Genomic DNA, 25038 nt, shown 5'->3' with positions numbered 1-25038 from the left:
TTTTTTAGTAGAGACGGGGTTTCACCGTGTTAGCCAGGATAGTCTCGATCTCCTGACCTCGTGATCCACCTGTCTCGGCCTCCCAAAGTGCTGGGATTACAGGCTTGAGCCACCGCGCCCGGCCGCCTCTCTCTTTACTTGTCCTTGTCCAGTATGACTTCATGCAAGATATGTGATACACACGAATTCAATATCATGTCACATCCCGCAGAGTCAGTGAACGATAGCAGAGTTTTACTGTATGGTTAGAAAAGAATTAAATTAAGTTTAAGTCAAATAATAATGTTAAAGAAACTTGTAATATTTTTCCTTAGTAGTATCATAATTATTTAACCAGCAAGTGACCTCAAATTGTCACTTTTGAAGAAATATAATTTATGAATGCTACAGTAACGTGTTTTTGTTTTTTAAAGACAGGGTCTTGCTCTGGCGTCCACGCTGGAGTGCAGTGGTGTAATTATAGCTCACTGCAGCTTCAAACTCCTCCTGGGCTCAAGCAATCTTCCCACCTCAGCCTCCTGAGTAGCTGGGACTATAGGTGTACACCACCATGCCCGACTAATTACAATAATATTTAACACACTTTTTGCCAAACCTATAGGAGTCTGTCGGGTATAAAATGAAGTAACAGGCTTGGTGTAGTGGCTCACACCTATAATCCCAGCACTTTGGGAGGCTGAGATGGGCGGAGTAACCTGAGGTCAGGAGTTCAAGACCAGCCTGGCCAACATGGTGAAACCCCATCTCTACTAAAAATACAAAAATTAGCTGGGCGGGGTAGCACATGCCTGTAATCTCAGCTACTTGGGAGGCTGAGGCAGGAGAATTGCTTGAACCTGGGAGGCAGAGGTTGCAGTGAGCCGAGATAGTGCCATTGCACTCCAGCCTGGGTGACAGAGCAAGACCCTGTCTCAAAAAAAGTAAATAAAATAAAATTTAAAAGTTATCGAAAAAGGGTGATTTGCTGGATGATGGTTTAGAGCTGTGCTGGTAGATATGGGTGTTATTAGCCACCTAGGAGTAAATTCAAATCTGCTAAAATGAAATGAAAAATTCAGCTCTTCAATCACAGTAGCCCCATTTCAAGTGCTCAGTGCGCACACTGAAGAAAGGAATATCAGTCAAATGTCAGGTTTGAGAATATTCTGCCAGTTGTTTCAGTTCTTCATTTCAAGTATGCAGACATAAGTTTGGAAAACTTCTGGATTCTGTTCTCTGAGGTTGAAATGTTATTTTAACTTTATTGGTTAACTGTGTGGATTGGGGTTGCAAAAGACTCCTCTGTGTGAGAAGAGGCTTCAGACAGAAATAGGGGGAGGAAGGAAAGGAATCACTATTTTAAAAAACACGTTGGGTTCAGCATCTATTGTGTGCTTGGTTTTTTAATGTATATGGTGCCAAATAAACAGCAACAAAAAAGGCTTCTTAATGAGGGGATTTAATCACTTTCCTGGCACATTAATACCTTTTGGGGGGTGTTGTCTTTCAGTCTGTTGTAACCACTGGTTCTGAAATAAACTTCAGGAACTGCGGAGGCCTGGGCAGCCAGAGGAGAGGATATCAAAGTGAGGCCAGGATCAAAGGGGCTAACAGCACTGCGGATCTCAAGGTGGAAGCAGAGCTGTTGACTCCCCTCGGCTGCCTTTTCCTGGTTTTCCCTTTAATGAATACCCAGGCTCTTGTGCCCGGTCTTAGGCAGTGGAGGGCCTGACTTGAACAACAAAGAGAGGCCGGGGAAGAGAGTATTTAGCACTTGGGGAGGAAAGACAGGCCTCTGTGATATTTGGGTGATTCAGTGACAGGAACCTTGGTGGGAAATGCTGAGGATGCAGAACGGGACAGTGACCCCGAGTGGCCCCATCCTGCCCAGCCTGGGCTGCTGTAGAGCCAGCCTTGGATCCAGATAATCATGGTTTTTTCCCCCTACTGCCTCTTGTATTTACTGGTCTTCCCCCATTATACAGGAAGCATCTTTGAGGATTGTCTTCTATTTCACCTTGCTTTCCCTTGTGTCTGTTTCAAATTACTGACAGACTCAATGTAAATAATGGCCAAAATCTCTCAGCAAATCAAGTGGTGAGCTCGCCCAGGTGCTGGAGAGGGAGGAATCCAGATCCTAATCTCAGTGATTGCTGTCTTCAGCTAACCCTGAACTTCAGTTTGCTATGCTGAAGCTGGTCAACTGATGTGCTTCTGTAGACAAAAGCACTTTATGGAGCTTTATATATCACAGGGTATCTGTTTTGGGAAAAAAACTTGCAATAATTATTTTAAAAATTATATTGCTAAGGATAGGGCTATTCCCATTTTCCTATTGAAAAAATGAATATAGAAGAATTAGTAAATGGATATATGACATACATATCCATTGTACGCCTGCAGCAGGGTAACTGAGTCAGGAATCTAGAACTTGGATATAGTGAAAACCACTTATGCTTTTATAAGTGTCTGTCAAAGAAAAGAGAAGTAGCAAATCATTTTAATTTCAAGTGAATGTATAATACATAGCAGTGCTTTTATAGAGACCCAATACGGCTTCTATCTTTCCAACCCTAGTCAATGAAAATCCCAAGTGAAACGGGAAATCCACTTGTATAGAGAAGTAATTTCTTTTTTCTTTTTCTTTCTTTTTTTTTTTTTTTTTTTTGAGATGGAGTCTCACTCTGTCACCCAGGCTGGAGCGCAGTGGCGTGATCTTGGCTCACTGCAACCTCTACTTTCCAGGTTCAAGTGATTCTCCTGCCTCAGCCTCCTGAGTAGCTGAGATTACAGGCATGTGCCACCACGCCCGCCTAATTTTTTTTTGAGACGGAGTCTCATTCTGTCACCCAGGCTGGAGTGCAGTGGCATGATCTCGGCTCACTGCAAGCTCTGCCTCCAGGGTTCATGCCATTCTCCTGCCTCAGCCTCCAGAGTAGCTGGGACTGTAGGCGCCCACCACCACACCTGGCTAATTTTTTTTTTTTTTTTTTGTATTTTAGTAGCGATGGGGTTTCACTGTGTTAGCCAGGATAGTCTCTATCTCCTGACCTCGTGATCTGCCCGCCTCGGCCTCTCAAAGTGCTGGGATTACAGGTGTGAGCCAGTGCACCTGGCCAACGGATGTTGGCTGTTTTGGAGATGCTGGGGAACAAACTCTTTTTTTTTTGAGACGGAGTTTCACTCTTGTTGCCCAGGCTGGAGTGCAATGGCATGATCTTGGCTCACTGCAACCTCCATCACCTGGGTTCAAGTGATTCTCCAGCCTCAGCCTCCCGAGTAGCTGGGATTACAGGCATGCACCACCACGCCCAGCTAATTTTGTATTTTTAGTAGAGACAGGGTTTCACCATGTTGGCCAGGCTGGTCTGGAACTCCTGACCTCAGGTGATCCGCCTGCCTCAGCCTCCCAGAGTGCTGGGATTATAGGCGTGAGCCACGGTGCACTGGCTGAAAAGTAATTTCTCTTTCCAGATGTATTACACTGCATCCTCTGCTTTGGTTTTGTAGAGTTACTTTTTTTTTTTTAAATTCAGATTTTACTAATTTTCCTGCTAGTGTCTTTTTTCTTTTCCAGGCTCCAGACCAGAATACCACATTACATTTAGTCATCAAAAACTAGGGTTAAAAAATGTACTTATAGCAATAATACATGCATATGATTAAAAAATAATAAAGCAGTCCTGAAGGGTATAAAAGTCTCCCTTTCCAACCCTTGTCCAGTATGACTTTATGCAAGATATGTGACACACGCTAAGTCAATACCACATCCCACAGAGAGTCAGAAAACTTCTACAGAAGAGTTTCATTGTATGGTTAGAAAACCAAGTGAGTTATTTGTTCATTTAGTTAGAAATAACTATTAATACATGAGGTTTAAGTCAAATGGCAATGTTAAAGAAACTTGTAGTATCAGGTCAGGAGATCGAGACCATCCTGGCTAACGTGGTGAAACCCTGTCTGTAGTAAAAAATACAAAAAATTAGATAGGCGTGGTGGTGGGCACCTGTAGTCCCAGCTACTCGGGAGGCTGAGGCAGGAGAACGGCGTGAACCCCGGAGGCAGAGCTTGCAGTGAGCTGAGATTGTGCCACTGCACTCCAGCCTGGGTGACAGAGCAAGACTCCATCTCAAAAAAAAAAAAAAAAGAAAAAGAAACTTGTAGTATCATAATCTTTTAACTGATTCCAACCCTGACTTTCCACTGTATCCTTGTGGAGGTTGTTTTTTAGACATATATAAGCACATTCCATAAGAACTTCATTTAGAGCAAAAGGAAGAGAGAATGGGAGAGGCTGAAATCTTATTTCACTTATACAAGATTATGATCTAACACAAACTCCCAGGAAAACATTCATAAGAGAATAATGCCTGTTTAGTCAGTTTGGAGGATTATCAAACCACAAAGTGAAAGCTGGAATTTCTTTTTTCTTTTTTTTTCTTTTGAGACGGAGTCTTGTTCCATTGCCCAGGATGGAGTGCCGTGGCACAAGTCTCGGCTCACTGCAACCTTTGCCTCCCAGGTTCAAGTGATCCTCCTGCCTCAGCCTCCCAAGTAGTTGGGATTATACGTGTGTGCCACAATGTCTGGCTAATTTTTGTATTTTTTTGTAGAGACAGGTTTTCACCATGTTGACTAGGCTGGTCTCAAACTCCTGACCTCAGGTGATTCGGCCACGTCGGCTTCCCAAAGTGCTGGGATTACAGGTGCAAACCACTGAGCCTGGCCTGAATGCTGGGATTTCTTCTCATGAGTTTAGATTGCTTTACCTATATGTTTATGCTTCACTAAACTACTGCCTGCTTCTGTGATGAGCAGGCACTTCATTTGTCTCCGCAGGTCCATGTTCCTGGCTATGACAAAACAGGCAGGCTCTGGGTCCCCTCACAAGTGAGCAGATGGCGGCAGAGGACCGAGGCCTGGACGGAGGACCCAGGGGAAGGGAGTGGATTTCCACATGGTGGGCTGGAGGATTCCTATGACACCTAGCTCCTGGGCAGAGTTTCTGGGCTGCTCAAGCCATCTCTGGCTCTTAAGCTTCAGCTGGCGGCCAGCAGCCAGCAAACCTCCAGTGTCCTCCTGGGGCTGGCCTCCTGGTCCCTGTAGCTACATGCAGTAATGCATCCATCACTGCAGCCTGCAAATAGGAACCTGAGGAGCCCAATGTGCCTGAAAGATGACAACCCCCGAGACTGGAGTGGGGCCAGGCTTCATCGTCCTCCCGAGAGACAGAGGAGCTCCATGTAACCATGGGAGTCATGCCTCGAGGTCAGCTTGGCACACAGGCTCTAGAGTTATTTGGGCCTCTGTGTAGATTGTGGGCATATCTCCTGATCTGTGAAGTTGGAGTAGGAATAACACACACAAAGCCTGGCCTGGCACAGTGACACTTCACACATTTTTTTTGAAATAGTGAATGAATGAGCATAGAGAAATATTCCTGAACCCGTGTTCCCAGCATGAAAACCTCAATGAACTGGCAAAGGAATAAAAGAGAAAGAAAAGAAGGGGAAAGAAAGGAGAAGGGGTGGAAGGAAGATGGAAGAGCAGACGGTAAGCATATCAGCTGCCCAGAAGGGCCTCAGGGGCTGCACAGGACACAGTCCCTGCCAACCCCACCCCTTACCCCAGCCAGGAGAGAATCAAGCCCAAAATTCTTCTCTGCAGCAGCTCCAAGAATACTTTCTGCTTTGCCACGTGGAATGTCCACGCAGGATAGAAAGATCCAAGATCTTCTGAGACTGTCTATTGACCTTCCAGAATGCAGACAGGACAGGGATTGTGCCCTGAAAGATCCTCCCAAGAAAGATCTCCCTTTGAGTCCGCCACAGTGAGTGAATCCCGGTGAAATCGGCGCTGAGGTGCTGGGAGCAAGAAGACCTGGGCCTCTATGCTCCTCTCTTGAGTTCTTGCACTGTGGTGGGGCAGTTCCCATAGTGGATCATGGGTTTCTCTTTCAGTAAGGGGAACTCGGTGACATCCAATTCAACAGACATTCACTAAGGGCCTAGCACCGCGCCTCACGCAGAATAGGTGTACAGAGTAGATACTTGATAAACTCAGAAAGGGAGACGTGGGTTCCTGCTTGCTAAGACTTTATAACCTACCAGGGGAAACAGAGAAACCATAACCATAGCACAAAGTAGAGAAAATGGGAGCTTTCAGAGTCCCAAGGGGCAGAGGAAAGAATGATGATTCAGAGCGCGTGGAAACTTCATGAGGTGGCTTTCATCTCCTCCCATCCAATAGATGGGTCTTGTGCATTGTTGAGTATCTCCAGAAAGGCCAAACTGCTCATCTCCTCTGCTAATGGGGCACGTTGCCAACCCCGTCCTACCTAGGGTATCTTTATTGGTGGGCCCATGTTCATTCCGGCCAAACCCCCCTACTCCCCCCACCCATTTAATCAGGAGGAATGTACTGCCCCCTGGATCCGTTTATCTTCACCCCCCTCCCCGCTTGGATTCAGGATGTGTTAGGGAGGCTTGCAGAAGACAGGGGCCGGGCTGTTTGACCAACCTGGTACAGGGTCTAGCACATAGCAGGGGTGGTAAATAAATAGCTTTGATGAGAACAGACGGGACCAGGGCAAGGCACAAGGCCCGGGCCATGTAAGGCACAGGCCAAGCAAGGCCCTTCCGCTGTTCTTAGCTGGGATCTGACCCGGAGAAGAGAGTTCTGTCGCCTGCGGTCCGCGCACCCGGACCCCTCCGGGCTGCCCTCCCGGGCAAACCGTCCTTCGGGGATGTGGATTGCGCCGGCGGGGCGGGTGGGCGGGGAAGGACACGGAGGGGGCCGGGACCCAAGTTCACGCCTCCCTCCTGCATCCCGCGGCCGGCGGAAGCGATTATCCCCGGCGTCTGGCGGGGCCAGGGCGGGCTCGCACCCCGAGGAGACACGGGCCTCCCCGCGCCCACCTTTGATCGCGCCGCGCCGCGCCGCCTTCCCCGCCCCCGGCCCGGGAGGATATAAGTGGAGCCCGCGCCCCTCCGGGCGGCGCGCTGGGCTCCTGAGCGATGGCCGCAGCCGAGTCCAGTGAGCTCCAGTTCGCCGAGGGCGCCGCGTTCCCAGCGTACCGGGCTCCCCACCCCGGCGGGGCGCTCCTACCGCCCCCGAGTCCCGCCGCAGCCCTGCTCCCCGCACCACCCGCGGGCCCCGGCCCAGCGCCCTTCGCTAGCTTCCTCGGCCGGGATCCCGGGCCGGCCCCGCCGCCCCCAGCCAGCCTGGGCTCGCCTGCGCCCCCCAAAGGCGCGGCCGCCCCGTCCGCGTCGCAGCGCCGCAAGCGCACGTCTTTCAGCGCAGAGCAGCTGCAGCTGCTGGAGCTCGTCTTCCGCCGGACCCGGTACCCGGACATCCACCTGCGCGAGCGCCTGGCCGCGCTCACCCTGCTCCCCGAGTCGAGGATCCAGGTGAGGGCCCGCCGCGTTCGCAGGTGCGCCCTGGAGCGGAGGCGCTGCGGCGTCGAGGTCTGGACTCTGGGCTCCTGAGGCCACACCCCGGGACGTTGCAGGCAAGGTGCTTCCCCTGAGGCTCTGTGTCCTAGACTGAAATAGGGCGTGATATCGGCACCTGCTGCACAGGGTGATTGTGAGGCTTATGTGAAATAATTCAGGCCTGCACTGAACGATTTCTAACTCTCATTATTAAATATAACAAGGGCTCCTAGGAGATTAGCCGGTCCCTTGAAATGGCCAAAAAATAATTCCCAGCAGGAAGATAAGAAGTTTTATACTTTTTCCTTATCCAGGAAGAAGACACAGATGAGGGGCAGTTGGGGTTTTCCTCTGGCTTTGAGTGTGAGAATGGTAGCCGAGAGCGGGGAGGGCTGGCTTGCCAAGTTACCCCCCATGCTACTTTCTTGGCAAGTGTTACGTTTTGGGATTAGATTTGAAAGGATGTAGCGAATTGAGGTAAAGCGAGAAGCACCTGGAACTTGTCAGTTTGAAAAATCCAGTCCAAGGTGTGTTTATTTTTATTTATTAATTATTTGAGACGGAGTTTCGCTCTTGTTGCCCAGGTCGCCCAGGTTGGAGTGCAATGGCGCGATCTTGGCTCACTGCAACCTCAGCCTCCCGGGCTCAAGCGATTCTCTTGCCTCAGCCTTCCGAGTAGCTGAGATTATAGGCGCCAGCCATCACGCCCAGCTAATTTTTGTATTTTTAGTAGAGACGGGGTTTCACCATGTTGGTCAGGCTGGTTTCGAATTCCTGACCTCAGGTGATCCACCCGCCTCAGCCTCCCAAAGTGCTGGGCCACCGCGCCCCGGCAGTGTTTATTATCTAAATTAATCTAGATCAAAATCTTAGAGTTGGTAGGGAGAAGCCTGCCTTTTTGTCTGTCTGTAGCCCCTTGGTCGGTGTCCAAGCGCGGTTTTAAGTAGCAGCCCTCATTTAAACACCGGGAGAGTGGACTTGTTTTCTTTGCACCGCTGGCGGTCACACAGCTGTCAGTCTCAACAGCTGGCATGAGCAAAATACCTCCTTGATTAGTTTGACAAGGGAGTATAGACCTTCAAAAACCGATTTTCCTCATAATTTAATGCAGTTTTCTTCTAAGAATTCTAAGGGCTTCCATTTTTGTGACTCCATTTTTCATGAAAATTTCTCTAACTAAAGAACAGATAGAACTAGGCATTATTCCAATATTTGCATCTGGGAATGGGGAGGCAAGGAAAGCCAGGTGCTCTGAACTTCTAACCGTCAACCCAAGTGCTTTATGAAGACAAGACTCTGGAGAGGAAGCCAGGGGATGTTAAACTGGAACTTACTAGTATGAACTGTGAACATAATGTTAGCATAAAAAACTCCAACCAAAAGCAGCTTTTATTTTCTCCCCTCTTCCAGGTATGGTTCCAGAACAGACGTGCCAAGTCCCGGCGTCAGAGTGGGAAATCCTTCCAACCTTTGGCTAGGCCGGAGATTATCCTCAACCACTCTGCTCCTGGAACTGAAGCGAAATGTCTGAAGCCCCAGCTGCCTCTTGAGGTGGATGTGAACTGCCTGCCCGATCCAAACGGGGTTGGAGGGGGCATCTCTGACTCTAGCTCCCAAGGTCAGAATTTTGAAACCTGTTCCCCTCTCTCTGAAGACATTGGTTCAAAACTGGACTCATGGGAGGAACACATCTTTTCTGCCTTTGGTAACTTTTGAGGATTCTGGGAGAATTCGGGATAAGCTCTGAGGAGTCATAACTGATAGCCTGGGAGAGACACATCAGCATACTGTCCTTTCTGACTTCCATGCTAAGGACATGTGCTTGTTAACCTTGATGATGGTTTTGACAGCACCTCTCACATTTGAAAATACCCCGCGACTCTGTCAATGAAGTAATTTTAAGCCCACACTCCCACCCCAGAGTTCCGGCATTCATTTTTACCTGTGTTCTCTCCAAGCCTGCACATTCCACTTGTTCTGCATCGCTGTGCCTTCTTGCCAGGCCTGTTCTTCGTTTTTGGACTGGTTGTTCAGAACTCATTATTTTCTTCACAAGAATGCCTCAGCTTGACTCAGTTTCCCCTTGTGCTCGATAGCTGCCATTTTCTCCTGGTCCCTCCAAGGCTTATAATCTTAAACTCACTCTACCCCCCGTCTCTTCAACCCTCATCCTAGGCTTATTACTTTTTAAAATTGGGTCTGTTATCTTCACTTTCAACCATAGCTCCAATGACTCTGCATGCAGATTATTTTGACAGCCCCCCCCCACTGCCTCTAGCTTCTCAACTACTTAAAAAAAAATTACCCTCTGTGGGCCAGGCATGGTGTCTCACTCCTGTAATCTCAGCACTTTGGGAGGCTGAGTGGGTGGATCACCTGAAGTCAGGAGTTCAAGACCAGCCTGGCCAATATGGCGAAACCCCATCTCTACTAAAAATACAAAAATTAGCTGGGCATGGTGGCGGGAGCCTGTAGTCCCAGCTACTCAGGAGGCTGAGGCAGGAGAATCACTTGAGCCTGGGAGGTGGAGGTTGCAGTGATCTAAGATCGTGCACGCCACTGCACTCCAGCCTGGGAAACAGAGGGACACTCTTAAAAAAAAAAAAAAAAAATTACTCTATGGTTCTGTGGTAACCTCCAGTTGCTACCACATTATAAAAAGCTTTCAGTTATCCTCCCAGATAACTGATACCCTTAGCCTGCAGGACAGCTACGCAAATCTGAAGGTCAACTTTCCACAGCATACGTTTTGGTCTTAAGGTCACTCCTTTCAGTTTTGAACCAAATTCATACCTTTCACTTTCAAAACACTCGAGGACTCCCCGCCCGCTTTCTGAAGTCTGAAATTTTCTCTAATCCTGATTTGGCACCTGTTACTTCGATCACTCCAGTGTTACCCTTAGCACTTGTTACTGTATTTCCTATGCAACTTTTGTGGATTATTAAATGTCTTTCACAAATGTTTCAATGTAATTTCTATTTAAATGAATTCTTTTAGATAACTCTTAGTACAGTGCTTCACTCCACAATTGCTCAGTACATACTATGTGGCCATGAAAGACATTTCTAAAAGTTTCTGCAAATGTAGTTTTTAGCCAGTAATTGATATTATATCACCAGGCCACTGAGCTGAGAAATTTAATTTGGTTAAAAACATTTTTGCAGGCTGGGCGCAGTGGCTCACGCCTGTAATCCCAGCACTTTGGGAGGCCGAGGCAGGTGGATCACGAGGTCAGGAGATCGAGACCATCCTGGCTAGCATGGTGAAACCCTGTCTCTATAAAAATACAAAAAACTAGCCAGGTGTGGTGGCGGGTGCCTGTAGTCCCAGCTACTTCGGAGGCTGAGGCAGGAAAATGGCGTGAACCTGGGAGGTGGAGCTTGCAGTGAGCCGAGATCACGCCACTGCACTCCAGCCTGGGCAACAGAGCGAGAATCCGTCTCAAAAAAACAAAAACATAAATATATTTTTGCTTGAATATTTAATAATATTTTATGAGTATTTGGTTTTAGGAGATTTCTCTTTGCAATTTGTAATTCTAAATGTATGTAAATAACCATTTCTAAGTCAGTCTAAGATCAATTAAAATATTTTGATATTTTGAGAGTTTTCGAACTCCTTTAGAGTTAAAGGAAATGGTCTGTGTTATGAGGTAACCATAGGTGAGGTTTCTTTGTAAACTGTGCTTTAAAGTAGGCTCATGGGATGCCATAGCTAGCGAGGGCCAGGACATCATGTCTTGATGGTTACTAGAAGAGCCCGAGATTATATATGCCAGATGCCCTAATTTTCAGAGATGTTATTCAAGTGGTTTGTACTTTTCTTTTTTCTTTTTTTGAGATGGAGTTTTGTTCTGTCACCAAGGCTGGAGTGTAGTGGCATAATCTTGGCTCACTGCAACCTCCGCCTCCTGGGTTCAAGCAATTCTCCCTGCCTCAGCCTCCCGAGTGGCTGGTATTACAGGCACCCGTCACCACGCCCAGCTACATTTTGTATTTTTAGTAGAGACAGTTTCACCATGTTGGACAGGCTGGTCTTGAACTCCTGACCTCAGGTGATCCGCCTGCCTCGGCCTCCCAAAGTGCTGGAATTAGGTGTGAGCCACCGTGCCTGGCCTGTACTTTTCAGGGTAGCAAATCCACCATTTAAAACAACCAAGAGCTGGGCGACAGAGCAAGACTGTGTCAAAAAACACCACCACATACAAAAATTAGCTAGGCGTGGTGGCACATGCCTATAATCCCAGCTACTCCGGAGGCTGAGACAGGAGAACTGCTTGAACCTGGGAGGTGGAGGTTGCAGTGAGCCAAGATCGCGCCACTGCACTCCAGCCCGGGCAACAAAGCAAGAATCCATCTCAAAAAACAAAAACAACAACAAAAATAACAAAAACCAACCAAGAGTTTCCAAGCACTTATAAGTTTAGGAAAAAAGCAAGCAACCAACCAGGAAGTTGGGCACAGGAGCTCATGCCTGTAATTCCAGCACTTTGGGAGGCTGAAGTGGGAGGCTGTCTGACCCCAGGAGTTTGAGACCAGTCTGGACAACATAGCAAGACCCTGTCTCAAAAAAAAAAAAAAGCCAGGCACAGTGACTCACACTGTAATTCCAGGACTTTGGGAGGCCGAGGTGGGCAGATCACTTGAGGTCAGGAGTTCAAGACTAGCCTGGCCAACATGGTGAAACCTTGTCTCTACTAAAAATACAAAAATGAGCCGGGCGTGGTGGCAGGAGCCTGTAGTCCCAGCTACTCGGGAGACTGAGGCAGAAGAACTGCTTGAACCCAGGAGGCAGAGGTTGCAGTGAGCTGAGATTGGGTCACTGTACTCCAGCCTGGGTGACAGAGTGAGACTCTGTCTCAAAAAAAAAAGTCGGGCATGGTGGCATGTGCCTGTGGTCCCAGCTACTCGAGAGGCTGATGTGGGAGGACTGCTTGAGTTCAGGAGTTCAAGGCTGTAGTGACCTATGAGCATGCCACTGCATTTGGCCTGAGTGACAGAGTGAGACCTTGTCCCTGCCATCCCCCCAACAAAAAGCAGCCAAGAGAACATAGTTGAGGCCTTAGCAGCAAAGTGTACTTCTCAATTCTTTGAAAACTGTTTGAAACCAAAAATGAGCTGATAAACATTAGCTATTAACATTATGCTCAGGGCCCATCCTGGAGGTGCTCAGGAGGTCTCACAATCACATTTAAACTTGTGACATGGTCAAATGACATACTACAAATACATTCACAAAACTGAAAGACATATAACACTTTAAATTATGGTCCACTAAGAATCGCACTTACGAAAAAATCTTGTAATTATTGTATTATTGCTTTTATATTCTTATGTTGTTTCCCCAGTGAACAACTGTAAAACTCTACAAATATGTAAATCCTGTTGTCACATTTTAAATTGTGGGATCCTCTACGAAGTAGCCTGCAGCTCTCTCAAACTTTCTAAGAGTCCCTAACTGTTAAATGTGTTACAGACATTATCTATTTTATTCTCACACCTACCATGTAAGACAGGGACTAATCTTCCTACTTTAAAGATCAAGAAACTGAATCTAAGTAGTGGTTCACAACTGTACAGCTTATAAATGGCATGGCCAGGACTCAAACTCAGCCCACCCATTAGTCTACCACCATACTCCTATATTGCACTGGTCTTGTTAGTCTGGACTAATGATACTGATGATAAAGTAATGTGATAGGTTTTATTTTATTTTTTATTTTTTTTTTGAGTCGGAGTCTCGCTCTGTCTCCCAGGCTGGAGTGCAGTGGCCAGATCACAGCTCACTGCAAGCTCCGCCTCCCAGGTTTACGCCATTCTCCTGCCTCAGCCTCCCAAGTAGCTGGGACTACAGGCGCCCGCCACCTCGCCCGGCTAGTTTTTTGTATTTTTTAGTGGAGACGGGGTTTCACCATGTTAGCCAGGATGGTCTCGATCTCCTGACCTCGTGATCCGCCCATCTCGGCCTCCCAAAGTGCTGGGATTACAGGCTTGAGCCACCGTGCCCGGCCCCAATGTGATAGGTTTAAAAGCAATCCCCAAGTCAGAATTTCTACATGCCAGTCATTACTGTCTCATCTTTCAAAGAAATCATCACAGAAGACCTCACTCTTATTCTGATGATATTAATGATGCTTAGACCTTTTTTAAACTCTCATTTGCCCACTCATTACACAAATATTTATTTGTTGCCCATGAACAGACACTTTACCAGGACCTGGAAATAAATGGTGAACAAAAACAGAAACAGTCCCTCCCCTCATGGAGCAGACACCAGTAGGGAGACAAAAGACCTCCAGGAAATATTAATATTAAATTGCAAAAGTGACAAGTGCTGGAAGGAGAGAGATATGATCTGGAGACATTATAATAGATGTGTTGTGGTCAAGGAAATCTTCCTTGAACAAGTGATGCTGAAGGTGAGATCTAGAAAATGATAAAGAGTTACCAAGGAAAGGAGAGGGAACGTAGGTACTGCATGTGCCAAGACCCTGTGAAGTAGTGAGCAGATAAAGAAGTTGGGGAGGGAGGCAGATCATGTATGACTTTATAGGTCTTGTAAAAGAGTTTTGAATTTGTCCTGAAAGCCAAATGAAGATTTTAAAAACATTTATAGACAGAGGGATAACATGATTAATTCCGCATTTTAAGATGATCCCTCTGGCTGCATTTGAACAGGGCTGAGTAGACGCTGGGAGATGTTAGAAGACAACTGCAGTGTTCCAGGTCACTGACGATGGCAGCTGGGCTGCAAGTAGTGGTGGTAATGAAGATGGAGAGAGGTGCATGGATTCAAAAATGCTAATGGGCAAATCTTTTTGTAGATTCTCAGTGGTTATGAGTGAATGTGACTTTTGGAACTAGCTTAAAGTAACTCAGAACCAAATCTATATTAAAAAAAGCCATGTATGTGCTTGCATATTTGCTCAATCTGGCTTTGACAGCTTTCTTTAGAGCTCCAGAAGTGTGTTAGGCAGTGGCATATCATTCAAATCAATGTATGGCTGACCCAACATGACTACTTTGAAATACAGATTTCTTCCTCCCTAAGCAGAAATAAAATTCAACTGTATTCTTCAGCACAGTCCCTGCTGTCAACACATGAAGGCACTGAAAGACAAACAGTGCTCAATTAAATATGTGTAAAATGAGGTACTATTTAAGTGTGACAAGTAAGCCTTAAGAAATAGAGGCCGGGTGTGGTGGCTCATGCCTGTAATCCCAGCACTTTGGGAGGCTGAGGTGGGTGGAGCACTTGAAGTCGGGAGTCCGAGACCAGCCTGACCAATACGGTGAAACTCTGTTTCTACTAAAAATACAAAAATTAGCTAGGCATGGCGGCGCGTGCCTGTAATCCTAGCTACTCAGAAGGCTGAGGCAGGAGAATCCCTTGAACCCGGGAGCTGGTGGTTGTGGTGAGCCGAGATTGCACCACTGCACTCTAGCCTGGGTGACAGAGAAAAAAAAAAAAATAATGTAAAAGAAAAAATGCACAAAATACTTACCCAATTCTAGGCAGAATATATTACAATCAACCTTTCACTAGGTCTATACCAGGCCAAATAACTTACCTGCTTAATACCATACCACTGGATGGTATGGCAATAAATAAAATCCATATCACTGGATGGTATGGTAATAAATAAAATCCATACCATTGGATGGTATGATACTTCAGAGAGACTCGGTAATCTGTACTGTTTCCCCTAAAAATATAACTTAATGGAAATTACAATTCTTCAAAACTTTTTAAACAGAAGGTATGCATATCGACTTGAATTAAATGAAAATATAGAAAATAATTTTCATAGATCAATTTATTTAGAATTACAAATATTAAGAATAGAAGATTTATGCATTTCTTAATTAACATAACAGTTTAGCTAAATATAAACTCTGCACTAAAGTTTTGCAGTGGCACAATACCAACAAAGAATACAGAAGCCTTTTTAAACTATACAAAAATTCCAAATGGAAAATAATCTTGTTTATTATACATTAACATATAAAAAGTCTCATTTTATGAGACATCTAAAGTAATTAAAACCACCTCTACAGCTATATCTTAAACTCCAAATTTGAAAAAAATTTATTATATTTTGACTTTATAATATTCTATATTAAAACGAAGAAAATTCCAAATACATACTTTTTACAAGATTAACATTTTAGGCAAGGTTTTCCTAAAAAAGAAAAACAACCAAAACAAGCCTTTCTTCTGCATTTCACAGCACTGGTTATTATATTTTTCTTTATAAAATCTTTTTACTTTATAAATTGTGTACTGTTGGATTTTAACCAGTAATCTGGTTTAAAAGTTGTGCAAATAAACAAAAAAAAATATGAAAATAGTGTGTTATCAGTCTTTTTTTTTTTTTTTAATAAATCTCATAACAATGCACTTTTGACCTGAACTGACGGGAAGACATGCCAAATCCATTTGCAGAAATTTAGCATTTTGCACCTTTCTTCCTGTTCCTTCATTTTCTTTCAACAAACAGCAAAGGTTTCTTTTATATAAGTTATGATAAATTAAAATATTTATTATTATAAAATGATCTATAGAACCATGTCACATTGCAAGTATATATATATACTTGTATAGTCCACATTTCCCATCTATATTTCAGTGGCTTCCTTAAAACTAGGACTTCTCACACCTCATGATGTTATCTTTTGAAGACTGAGATGGTGATCAACTAAATCAAGTGGAGTTGTAATTTTCTGGATGGAATTTCCACACTGCCACCGACATGAACAAAAAGACCAGGTTTCTTCATACTCTCCATCGGAGCAGTTGTCTGCATGTGTTGCGGTGAATTCATGCACATTAAAAAAAATGGTCAATGTATTCTTCCACGAAATTATATTATGTTCAGATATTTCAGTTTAAAAATATTTGTGAATATAAACATATGTAACATAAGCAATGCTACTGCATCAGAATAATAAAAGAAAAATAAATATAATGCTGGTCAGCAATGCTGGTTTAAGAAGCAGTACAGTCTATTAAAATGCCTTATTTGGAGATTTAAATTTCCCTTGTTTTCCAGCAGTTAGGTTATTTGGTGTTGGAAGCCTATATAAAGGAAAAGAACTTCTCAAAAACAATGTCCCGTGCAGTTGGAATAATGAAATCTTTACTCAGTCTCTGTTGGTGTTATTTGCTGCAAAGGCATGTAAGTTTCCCATCTGGCTCAGGCCACTCTGAATATGTGCAACATGGATTTCTACATTATTCTGAAAGCAACTAAAGAAAGAAGAAACATGGTTAACTACTTTATTTCAAAAAATTAAGAAATAATTTTTTAAAAAGGAAGAGCTGAATTTTAGTTAGGAAACAGCTATGATAAATCTTAGGGAAGGAATAAATCTCCTATAATACATTAGCCATAATTCTACTTCAGTAGTAGTTGAACAAATATGCTCTAAAGAAGCAAAGGAGCCATGTGGGGCTGGAAGGAGAAGATGAGCCTCTCACTGACTGGGGAAGCTCTACTTCTAAGCTGAACCTCCATGCTAACCCCAAACCTAAATACATCTCTTGATTTCTTTATATACAAAATCCATGTGAAATTTCTATTCTGTCAATAGGCTGGATATAAGTGAAAAGCTCTTAAAAATATATTTAATGGATAATATATGAGTACTTCACAAATACGCATAATTCTTAAAACTTGGACAGAAAATCACTATGAACTTCACATTAAAATGATTAGAGTGTACCTAACAAATTACCTGATATTAGAAGCATCTATTGTACTCTTGATATCATTTAATGAGTCTGTAAGTGATTTGAATTCAAAGGAATTCAGGTCTCCTCCTTCTGCTAGACACTGAAGGGAAAAAAGTTTCAAAATTTAATTGAATTATAGTTCAAACACAGTCATAAAATACCTGATAGAATTAATTTCTTCGCAACAAGTCAGCATGGGTTGCTTTGTGTCAAATTAAGAAAATATTTTCTCTAAGATTTACCTTAATTTGTAACAAAATAGCTGTAAGCCTGGAAATTAAGTCTGTCAGATTTTCATTTTCCACACAGGGCTGTCCTGTTGAGGAATTTGCATGCCGAACAATTTCCTGTGCTTCTTCCTCACACCTGCGTCTCATATCTGTCGGCTGATCTGCAGGCTGGAGCCCCTGGTCTGGAGCAAGCTGAATACAGATGATTGAAGCATGAGATGCATGTTCAAGAAGCCATGATTATTTCTGTATGTGTTTCTGCCCTCTTTTCAGATTTTAATCTTTATAAAACTAGCATTTAAACTAAAATGGTACTCTTACCTTACAAGTTTTTTTCTTTAACAGTTTCGGATTTATTTTCTATTTTTTGTAACTTTTAATTTTGATATAATTTCAAACTTCTAAAAAAAGTTAAAAGAATAAAACAAAGAACTCTTGATAACATTTACTCAGATTCACTGTTTATGTTTTATTACATTTGATCTGCCATTTGATCTCTGTGAATGTATAATTCTTCCCATTAGTAATTTAAGTTGCAAACACTGTGCCTCATTACCTGTAATCACTCCAGTTTGTATTTCCTTGGTATTTTTGAAGGGTACGAGCCAATTATTTTGTGTAATATCCCCCAATGTGGGTTTGTCTGTTTCCTTATGATTAGACTGAAGTTACGCATTTTTGGGCAGAAATACTACAAACATGGTGCTGGGTTCTCTGGTATCTTTATTAGAAGGCACGTGATGTTGGCCTGTCCCATTACTGGTGATGTTCTCTTTGATCAATTGGTAAGTGTCTGCCAGATTTCCCTACAGTAAAGGATTTCCTTTTTGTAAGTACTAAGTAGTTATGAAGAGATACTTTTTTTTTTTTTTTTGAGACGGAGTCTCGCTCTGCCGCCCAGGCAGGAGTGCAGTGGCCGGATCTCAGCTCACTGCAAGCTCCGCCTCCCGGGTTCATGCCATTCTCCTGCCTCAGCCTCCCGAGTAGTTGGGACTACAGGCGCCCGCCACCGCGCCCGGCTAGTTTTTGTATTTTTTAGTAGAGCCGGGGTTTCACCGTGTTAGCCAGGATGGTCTCGATCTCCTGACCTCGTGATCTGCCCGTCTCGGCCTCCCAAAGTGCTGGGATTACAGGCTTGAGCCACCGCGCCCGGCCGAAGAGATACTTTGAGGCTATGTAAACATCCTATTTGTCATCAAACTTCTACCTACCAATTTTAGCATCTGTTGATGATTCTTGTCTATATCAATTATTACTATGATGGTTGCAAAATGGTGTTTTTCTCACTCTTAACACTGCTTCTGTATTTATTAGCTGGCATTTTACTACAAAGTAGTTTCCCTTAAAAAATGAATTAGTATGAACTCATACTGATATGACTTTTATTCTATAGGTTATAATCTCTTACCATATTTATTTATGCTGAAGCTCAAATTGTCCCAGATTTGGCCAGTGGGAACCCTGTCAAGCTGGCTCTTTTTGCCATATCCCCATAATTTGGGGGCACATTTTACTTCCTTGGCATAATAAGGTGGGCCAGGCTCATCTTCTTTCTCTGCCCCAGGTCTGGAATCAGTCCCTTTTGCAAGGAGTCTTGCTTTTTAAAATTGGAGAACAGAGTTGAGAGACCAAGATCTGGGTCTAGGTGTGTTCTTTGCTTTTAGGGTGTATTGCTTTTGGCCCTCTCAGCAGACATATACACTCACTTATACTTGTATCATAAAGATAAAATAAACCATGAATTCATACTGATTCCCCCTATTCCCATCTAATGCCACAGGGTTCACTCTAGTCTTCCCCCTCTTCATAACTGCCTTCTTCAACAGTGAGAAACCTGGCTTCCGTTATCCTCAATTTTTTTTTTTTTTTTTGAGACAGTCTCACTCTGTTGCCCAGGCTGGAGTGCAACCTCTGCCTCCCAAGTTCAATATACTTACTTGCTTCTTTGCTGTCCTAGAGTACACGGTAAGAGTTTCAGAACCGCTGCCGGGCGTGGTGGCTCATGCCTGTAATCCCAGTACTTTGGGAGGCCAAGGTGGGTGGATCACCTAAGGTTAGGAGTTCAAGACCAGCCTGGCCAACATGGTGAAACACCGTCTCTACTAAAAATATAAAAATTAGCTGGGCATGGTGGTACGTGCCTATAATCACAGCTACTGGGGAGGCTGAGGCAGGAGAATCGCTTGAACCCGGAAGGCGGAGGTTGCAGTGAACCGAGATTGCGCCACTGCACTCCAGCCTGGTGGACAAGAGTGAAAATCCATCTCCAAAAAAAAAAAAAAAAAAAAAAAGAGAGTGTTTTGGATTTAGGATTTTTAAAAATTTTTAGAATATTTGTATTATACTTACTGGTTGAGAATCCCAAATACAAAACTCCAAAATCCGAAATGCTCCAGTGAGCATTTCCTTTGAGTTTCACTTTGGCACTCAAAAAATTTTGGACTTTGAAGCATTTCAGACTTGGGATGCTCAACCTATGCTATGTTCAAGCTATCTGAATCAGTTTTTATCCCCTTCAGTAACAGTAAGTTAATGTCACTCCTTTGAAATATAGTTAGGTTCGTTTATTTCTGTTTGTACTACACTTTAGAGTTTACTTGTATTTGTTGGGGAAATGAACACTCAGAAAAATGTCATTCCTTCTTACCAACTCCTACCCCATTCCCAAATTAGTTTCTAATATATCCTTTCTGTGTTTCCTTTTGAAAAATTAAGCTGATACATATATATAGTATTTCCACTTATTTCCTACTCCAAAGGTAATATACTTTGGAATATGTATGTGTATTTTTGTATTTGCTTTTTGCATCTAATAACACATCCTGGAAATCACTCCATATCAGTAAGCAGAGAGCTTCCTCTCTTACAGCAGCATAATATTCAATTGTGTGGATGTACCATAAATAGTCAGTTTCCTATGTGTGGGCATTTATGTTTATTTCTAACATTTTATAATTACCAATACTGCTTCAATGAATAACTGTATCCTCTAATACTTTTTAAAATTTAAATTGAAGCACACATAAATACATAAAAGTACACAAATCATGAAGTATACAGGCTAATGAGTTTTCACAAATCAAACATTCTCAAAAATGAGAAGTCAGCAACTAGATTAGGAACCAGAATACTACCAATGCCCCAGACCCCCTGATAATGCCATCTTCCAGTACCACCTCCCTCAGGGTAACCACCATCCTGACTTCTAGCATCAGAGGTTAGCTTTTCAGTTTTATAAAAATGTAATCATACATTATATATTCTCTTGTGTCTGACTTTATTTGTTCAACATTGTATTTGTGAGATCCATCCATGGTGCTGAGCTGTAGTTGAGTTCTTTCATTCTCACTGCTGGGTAGCATTTCCATTGTGTAATTATACCATGTTTATCATTCAATTGTAGTACTGATGGGTATTTGGGTAGTTTGTGATTTCTGGCTATAATGAACAGTGATGCTATGAATATTCTAGTATATGTATTTTGGTAAATACACGTTGATGTATCTTTTTGGTATATATTGAGAAGTAGAATTGCTTAGTCATGGTGTACTCTCTGATATGTTCTTTATTACTATAACTTCTATATTGTAGTTCCTTAAGAGCTTTGAGAAGATTACATTACTTTACTTCATTAGGAAACGAGCCTATCACAAATGGCCTTGGGTACTACAAAAAGATTGATGAGCAACCCGTTTCTGCATGTACCATCGGCTTTGTTATGTGTCATCCTGGACTGCATAGTCTGCATGTCTTGTGAATAGCTGCTAGTCTAGGGGAGAAAATCTATTTACTAATACAATGCATATTGTTATGTGGATGACTGACAACTATTAGGAAAATAAGCCAACTGTTTAAAAATCTGATACTGCTGGGCGCAGTGGCTCATGCCTATAATCCTAGCACTTTGGGAGGCTGAAGCAGGCAGATCACCTGAGGTCGGGAGTTTGAGACCAGCCTCACCAACATGGAGAAACCCCGTCTCTACTAAAAATATACAATTAGCTGGGTGTGGTAACGCATGCCTGTAATCCCAGCTACTTGGGAGGCTGAGGCAGGAGAATCATTTGAACCTGGGAGGCGGAGGTTGCAGTGGGCCAAGACTGTGCCACTGCACTCCAGCCTGGGCAACAAGGGTGAACCTCTGTCTCAAAAAAAAAAAAAAAAATCTGATATCATGGCTGGGCATGGTGGTTCACGTCTGTAATCCCATCACTTTGGGAGGCTGAGGAGGGCGGATCACTTAAGGTCGGGAGTTTGAGACCAGCCTGGCCTATAATATGGTAAAACCCCATCTCTACTAAAAATACAAACAAATTAGCCATGGTGGTGCACAGCTGTAGTCCCAGCTACTCAGGAGGCTGAGGCAGGAGAATCACTTGAACCTGGGAGGCAGAGGTTCCAGTGAGCTGAGATTGTGCCATTGCACTCCAGCCTGGGCGAGAGAGTAAGACTCCGTCTCAAAACAAACAAACAAAAAAAGAATCTGATATCACAAACACAGATGGCTTTCCTGGAAACACACAACCTCAAAGTATGCAAATGCAGGAGCATTTTAAACTCACCTGAATCATTTTAATTCTTACTCTGTAGTAGGAAACTCAATTGTTGAACCACTCTCATATAATCACATGTGAATGAAAATTCACAAATAACCCTGTTATCTATGTGTTTGAAATTCAAGAATTCAAAGTTCTAATGCTAATTTAAGGTTTAAAAGAGAAGGCAACAAAATTGTATAGCCAGCATGATCAGAACTTTATGAGAAAAAGCACGTATTGTTTAAAACAAAACAAAAAAAAACAATACACCAAAAAAGACTAAGGAGAAATAGACCAAAATTTGCTCTTTGGGGCTGGGCACAGTGGCTCACGCCTATATCTCAGTACTTTGGAAGGCCAAGGTAGGAGGATCGCTTGAGCCCACGAGTTTGAGACCAGCCTGGGCAACATAGCAAGACTTCATCTCTACAAAAGTAAACTGGACATGTTGTGCACCTGTGGTTCCAGCTACTCAGGAGGCTGAGGTTGGGGGATAGCTTGAGCCTGGGGAAGTTGAGGCTGTAGTTCACCAACATTGCAAGACTGTACCACTGTACTCCAGCCTGGTCAACAGAGCAAGACCCTGTCTCAAAAAAAAAAAAAAAAAAAAAAAAGAAAGAAAAAGAAACAACAACAAAATTTGGTCTCTGGGGTAGTGGAATTAAGAGTAATTAGTTTTCTGGATTTTTCCAAAGTTTTTTGGAGGGCCTTATTTGTATCTTGAACCAAAAAACTCAAAATTGACAGCTTTCTATGTATAAAGCACTCACTCTTCAACACTGATGCTGGGAGGAGTAAGAAACTTCATATAATATAGTTCTGCTAAAGGACTTTATGAAGATATTGGCTTGGTATGGATTTTCTAAAGTGTGAAGGTAAAAGGATTAAGCTTCAAATAAAAATATGGAGGGAAATCTATACATATCACTTACCTCATAGCAATACTGTTGAACTTTATGCAAAACTTTGTTTAGGTCCTTGTTCAGCTGTTCAAGCTCTAGAACAATTGTTGCATATCTCCGCTGAAATTCAATGCTGATGGGCATGGAATATGATTTCTGAGAAGACAGAAAAATCAGATCGTGGTAAGAGTTTGTTTTTTAGCAATGCAATTTCAATGATCTAAAAGATTTGACTTATCTAAAAAGCAAACTAAAGGTTATTAAATTTGTTCTAATTGTTATAGTTCTTGTCTGTGATAATGGTATTGTTATTTAGGAGACTGTCCTTGTTCACTGGAGCACCATGATGTCTGCCATTTGCTTTTTTGAAAAGGAGACCTTCTATAGAGATAAATTAAACGGAGCAAAATGTTAATTGATAAACATGTATGCGATGTTCGTTATATTCATCTTTCAACTTTTTCATAGGATTGTTAGTTGTTAAATCATATGTCCTCATTTGAAGCATTCTAGTTATTTAAACCAATTGATGCTGTACCTGGAATCAATTCAGTATAGCATAATGGTTTAAGAGCATGGGTGTTAGAATCAGATTATATATGTTCAAATTCCACCTCTATTACCATCTAGCTGTGTGATGTTAAGGAATTTCCTTAATCTCTCTGTGCCTCATGTTCCTCAACTGCAAAATGGGGATTATAAGAATATCTATCTAGTGGGGTTGTTGCAAAGATTAAATGAGATAATACACGCTAGCACAGTGCCTCCCACATAGAAAATGCTCAATGAATATTAACTTTTTATTGTGTCATCATTCCATATATGCTCCTTACCAAGGAGCATTATCAAATTATCCATTAACCAAAGTTAATGGACTTTGACGCCATTTCCTTCCCTCTCTTCACAGTACTTCCAATAAATTATACTCTCCATTTCATTCCTGCTAAAAATGCTGGCAATGAAACCTCTCTAGTCAAGGAAAATTTAACCACATTTCTTTTTTCAGAGGATTTCTGAAAAAGCACATTGTCATGTACTAAGGAAGCAAAATTGCTCCTTTTAATAAGTATAGGTAGGGAAAGAAAACTTTCCTAGACCTAGGGAGGAACTACTTTATATAGATTCCAAATCACAGAATTATAGACTGAGCTAACAGAAACCTCAGAGATCATCTAGTTAAGCCATACCATTTTACAGTGGAGAAAACTGAGGACTAGAAAAGTTAAATGACTTAACAGCACACACTATTAATGATGTGTTGATTACTTAATGATGACAACAACAGATGTACTAAATAGAGCTGACTAATGTGCCATGCACTAAGTGTGGTTTTGTTGTTGTTTTGGGGATGGTGTCTTGCTATGTTGCCCAGGCTAGACTCGAACTCCTGGCCTGAAGCAATCCTCCTGCCTCAGCCTCCCAAGTAGCTGCGACTATAGGCATGTGCCACCACACCCAGCTTGTTCTAAGTTGTTTTTTTTTTTTTTTGAGACAGGGTTTCACTCCCATCACCTAGGCTGGAGTGTAATGATGTGATCTCTGCTCACTACAACCTCTGCCTCCTGAGCTCAAGCAATCCTTCTGCCTCATCCTCTCGAGTAGGTGGGACTACAGGCACCAGCCACCACACCTGGCTAATTTTTGTATTTTTAGTGGAGATGGGGTTTCACCATGTTGGCCAGGCTGGTCTCAAACTCTGACCTCAAGTGATCCACCTGCCTTGGCCTCCCTAAGTGCTGGGATTACAGGCGTGAGCCACTGCGCCTGGCCTGTTTTGCTGTTTAGAGACAGGGTCTCACTCTGTTGCCCAGGCAGGACTGCAGTGCAGCCTCAAACTCCTGGACTCAAGGGATCCTCCTGTCTCTGCCTCCCAAGTAGCTTGGACTACACGCATGTGCCACTATGCCTGGCTAATGTTCTAAGTGTTTTTAAAGGATTTCATTGAATCCTCACAATAACCCTATGAGAAAGATATTATTGCTTATTGTCTCCATTTTACATATGAGGCCCATGTACCACAGCCAGTAATTGGTAACCTTGTGGGATCTGAAGCCAGTTTGCATCAGTTAGAATTTCTCTGCTACTATGGATCTGAAGCAGTAAAAGAGAAAGAGGGGAGGGAATACCACAGTGGGAGTAGAGAAGGGATAAGTTCCACATAGGCCTGGAATCATATCCAGGACTTCCTACTTTTAGTTTACCATTGGTGCTTCCTGAATT

At 43.2% G+C, this 25038-nt stretch overlaps 2 protein-coding genes across 5 annotated transcripts in view; one reads left to right on the top strand and one right to left on the bottom strand.

Moving 5' to 3' along the window:
- The first annotated feature begins 6763 nt into the window (after positions 1–6763).
- On the top strand, positions 6764–10062 carry MIXL1 (Mix paired-like homeobox). Of its 2 annotated transcripts, none has more exons than XM_007988269.3 (2): positions 6764–7388; positions 8823–10062. In XM_007988269.3, the coding sequence occupies exons 1-2, from the start codon at positions 6996–6998 to the stop codon at positions 9126–9128; spliced, it is 699 nt and encodes a 232-aa protein (XP_007986460.3). In that variant the 5' UTR covers positions 6764–6995; the 3' UTR covers positions 9129–10062. The 2 variants fall into 2 exon arrangements, with proteins under 2 accessions (XP_007986460.3, XP_007986461.3); XM_007988270.3 differs by having other exon boundaries at positions 8799–10062.
- A 5149-nt stretch (positions 10063–15211) lies between these two features.
- Positions 15212–25038, bottom strand: part of LIN9 (lin-9 DREAM MuvB core complex component) — an 86652-nt gene continuing 76825 nt past the window's right edge. For all 3 annotated transcript variants that reach the window (XM_073011474.1, XM_007988266.3, XM_007988267.3), the window contains 4 exons: positions 22849–22974; positions 17391–17570; positions 17151–17248; positions 15212–16662 (listed from right to left, as the gene is read on the bottom strand). In XM_073011474.1, the coding sequence (XP_072867575.1) occupies positions 16557–16662; positions 17151–17248; positions 17391–17570; positions 22849–22974 (510 nt within the window). In that variant the 3' untranslated portion in view covers positions 15212–16556. The remainder of the gene's footprint in view (positions 16663–17150; positions 17249–17390; positions 17571–22848; positions 22975–25038) is intronic.

Source organism: Chlorocebus sabaeus, chromosome 25 (genome assembly GCF_047675955.1).
Source record: "Chlorocebus sabaeus isolate Y175 chromosome 25, mChlSab1.0.hap1, whole genome shotgun sequence".
NCBI lineage: Eukaryota > Metazoa > Chordata > Mammalia > Primates > Cercopithecidae > Chlorocebus > Chlorocebus sabaeus.
This window is presented reverse-complemented; position numbering and strand designations above follow the sequence as displayed.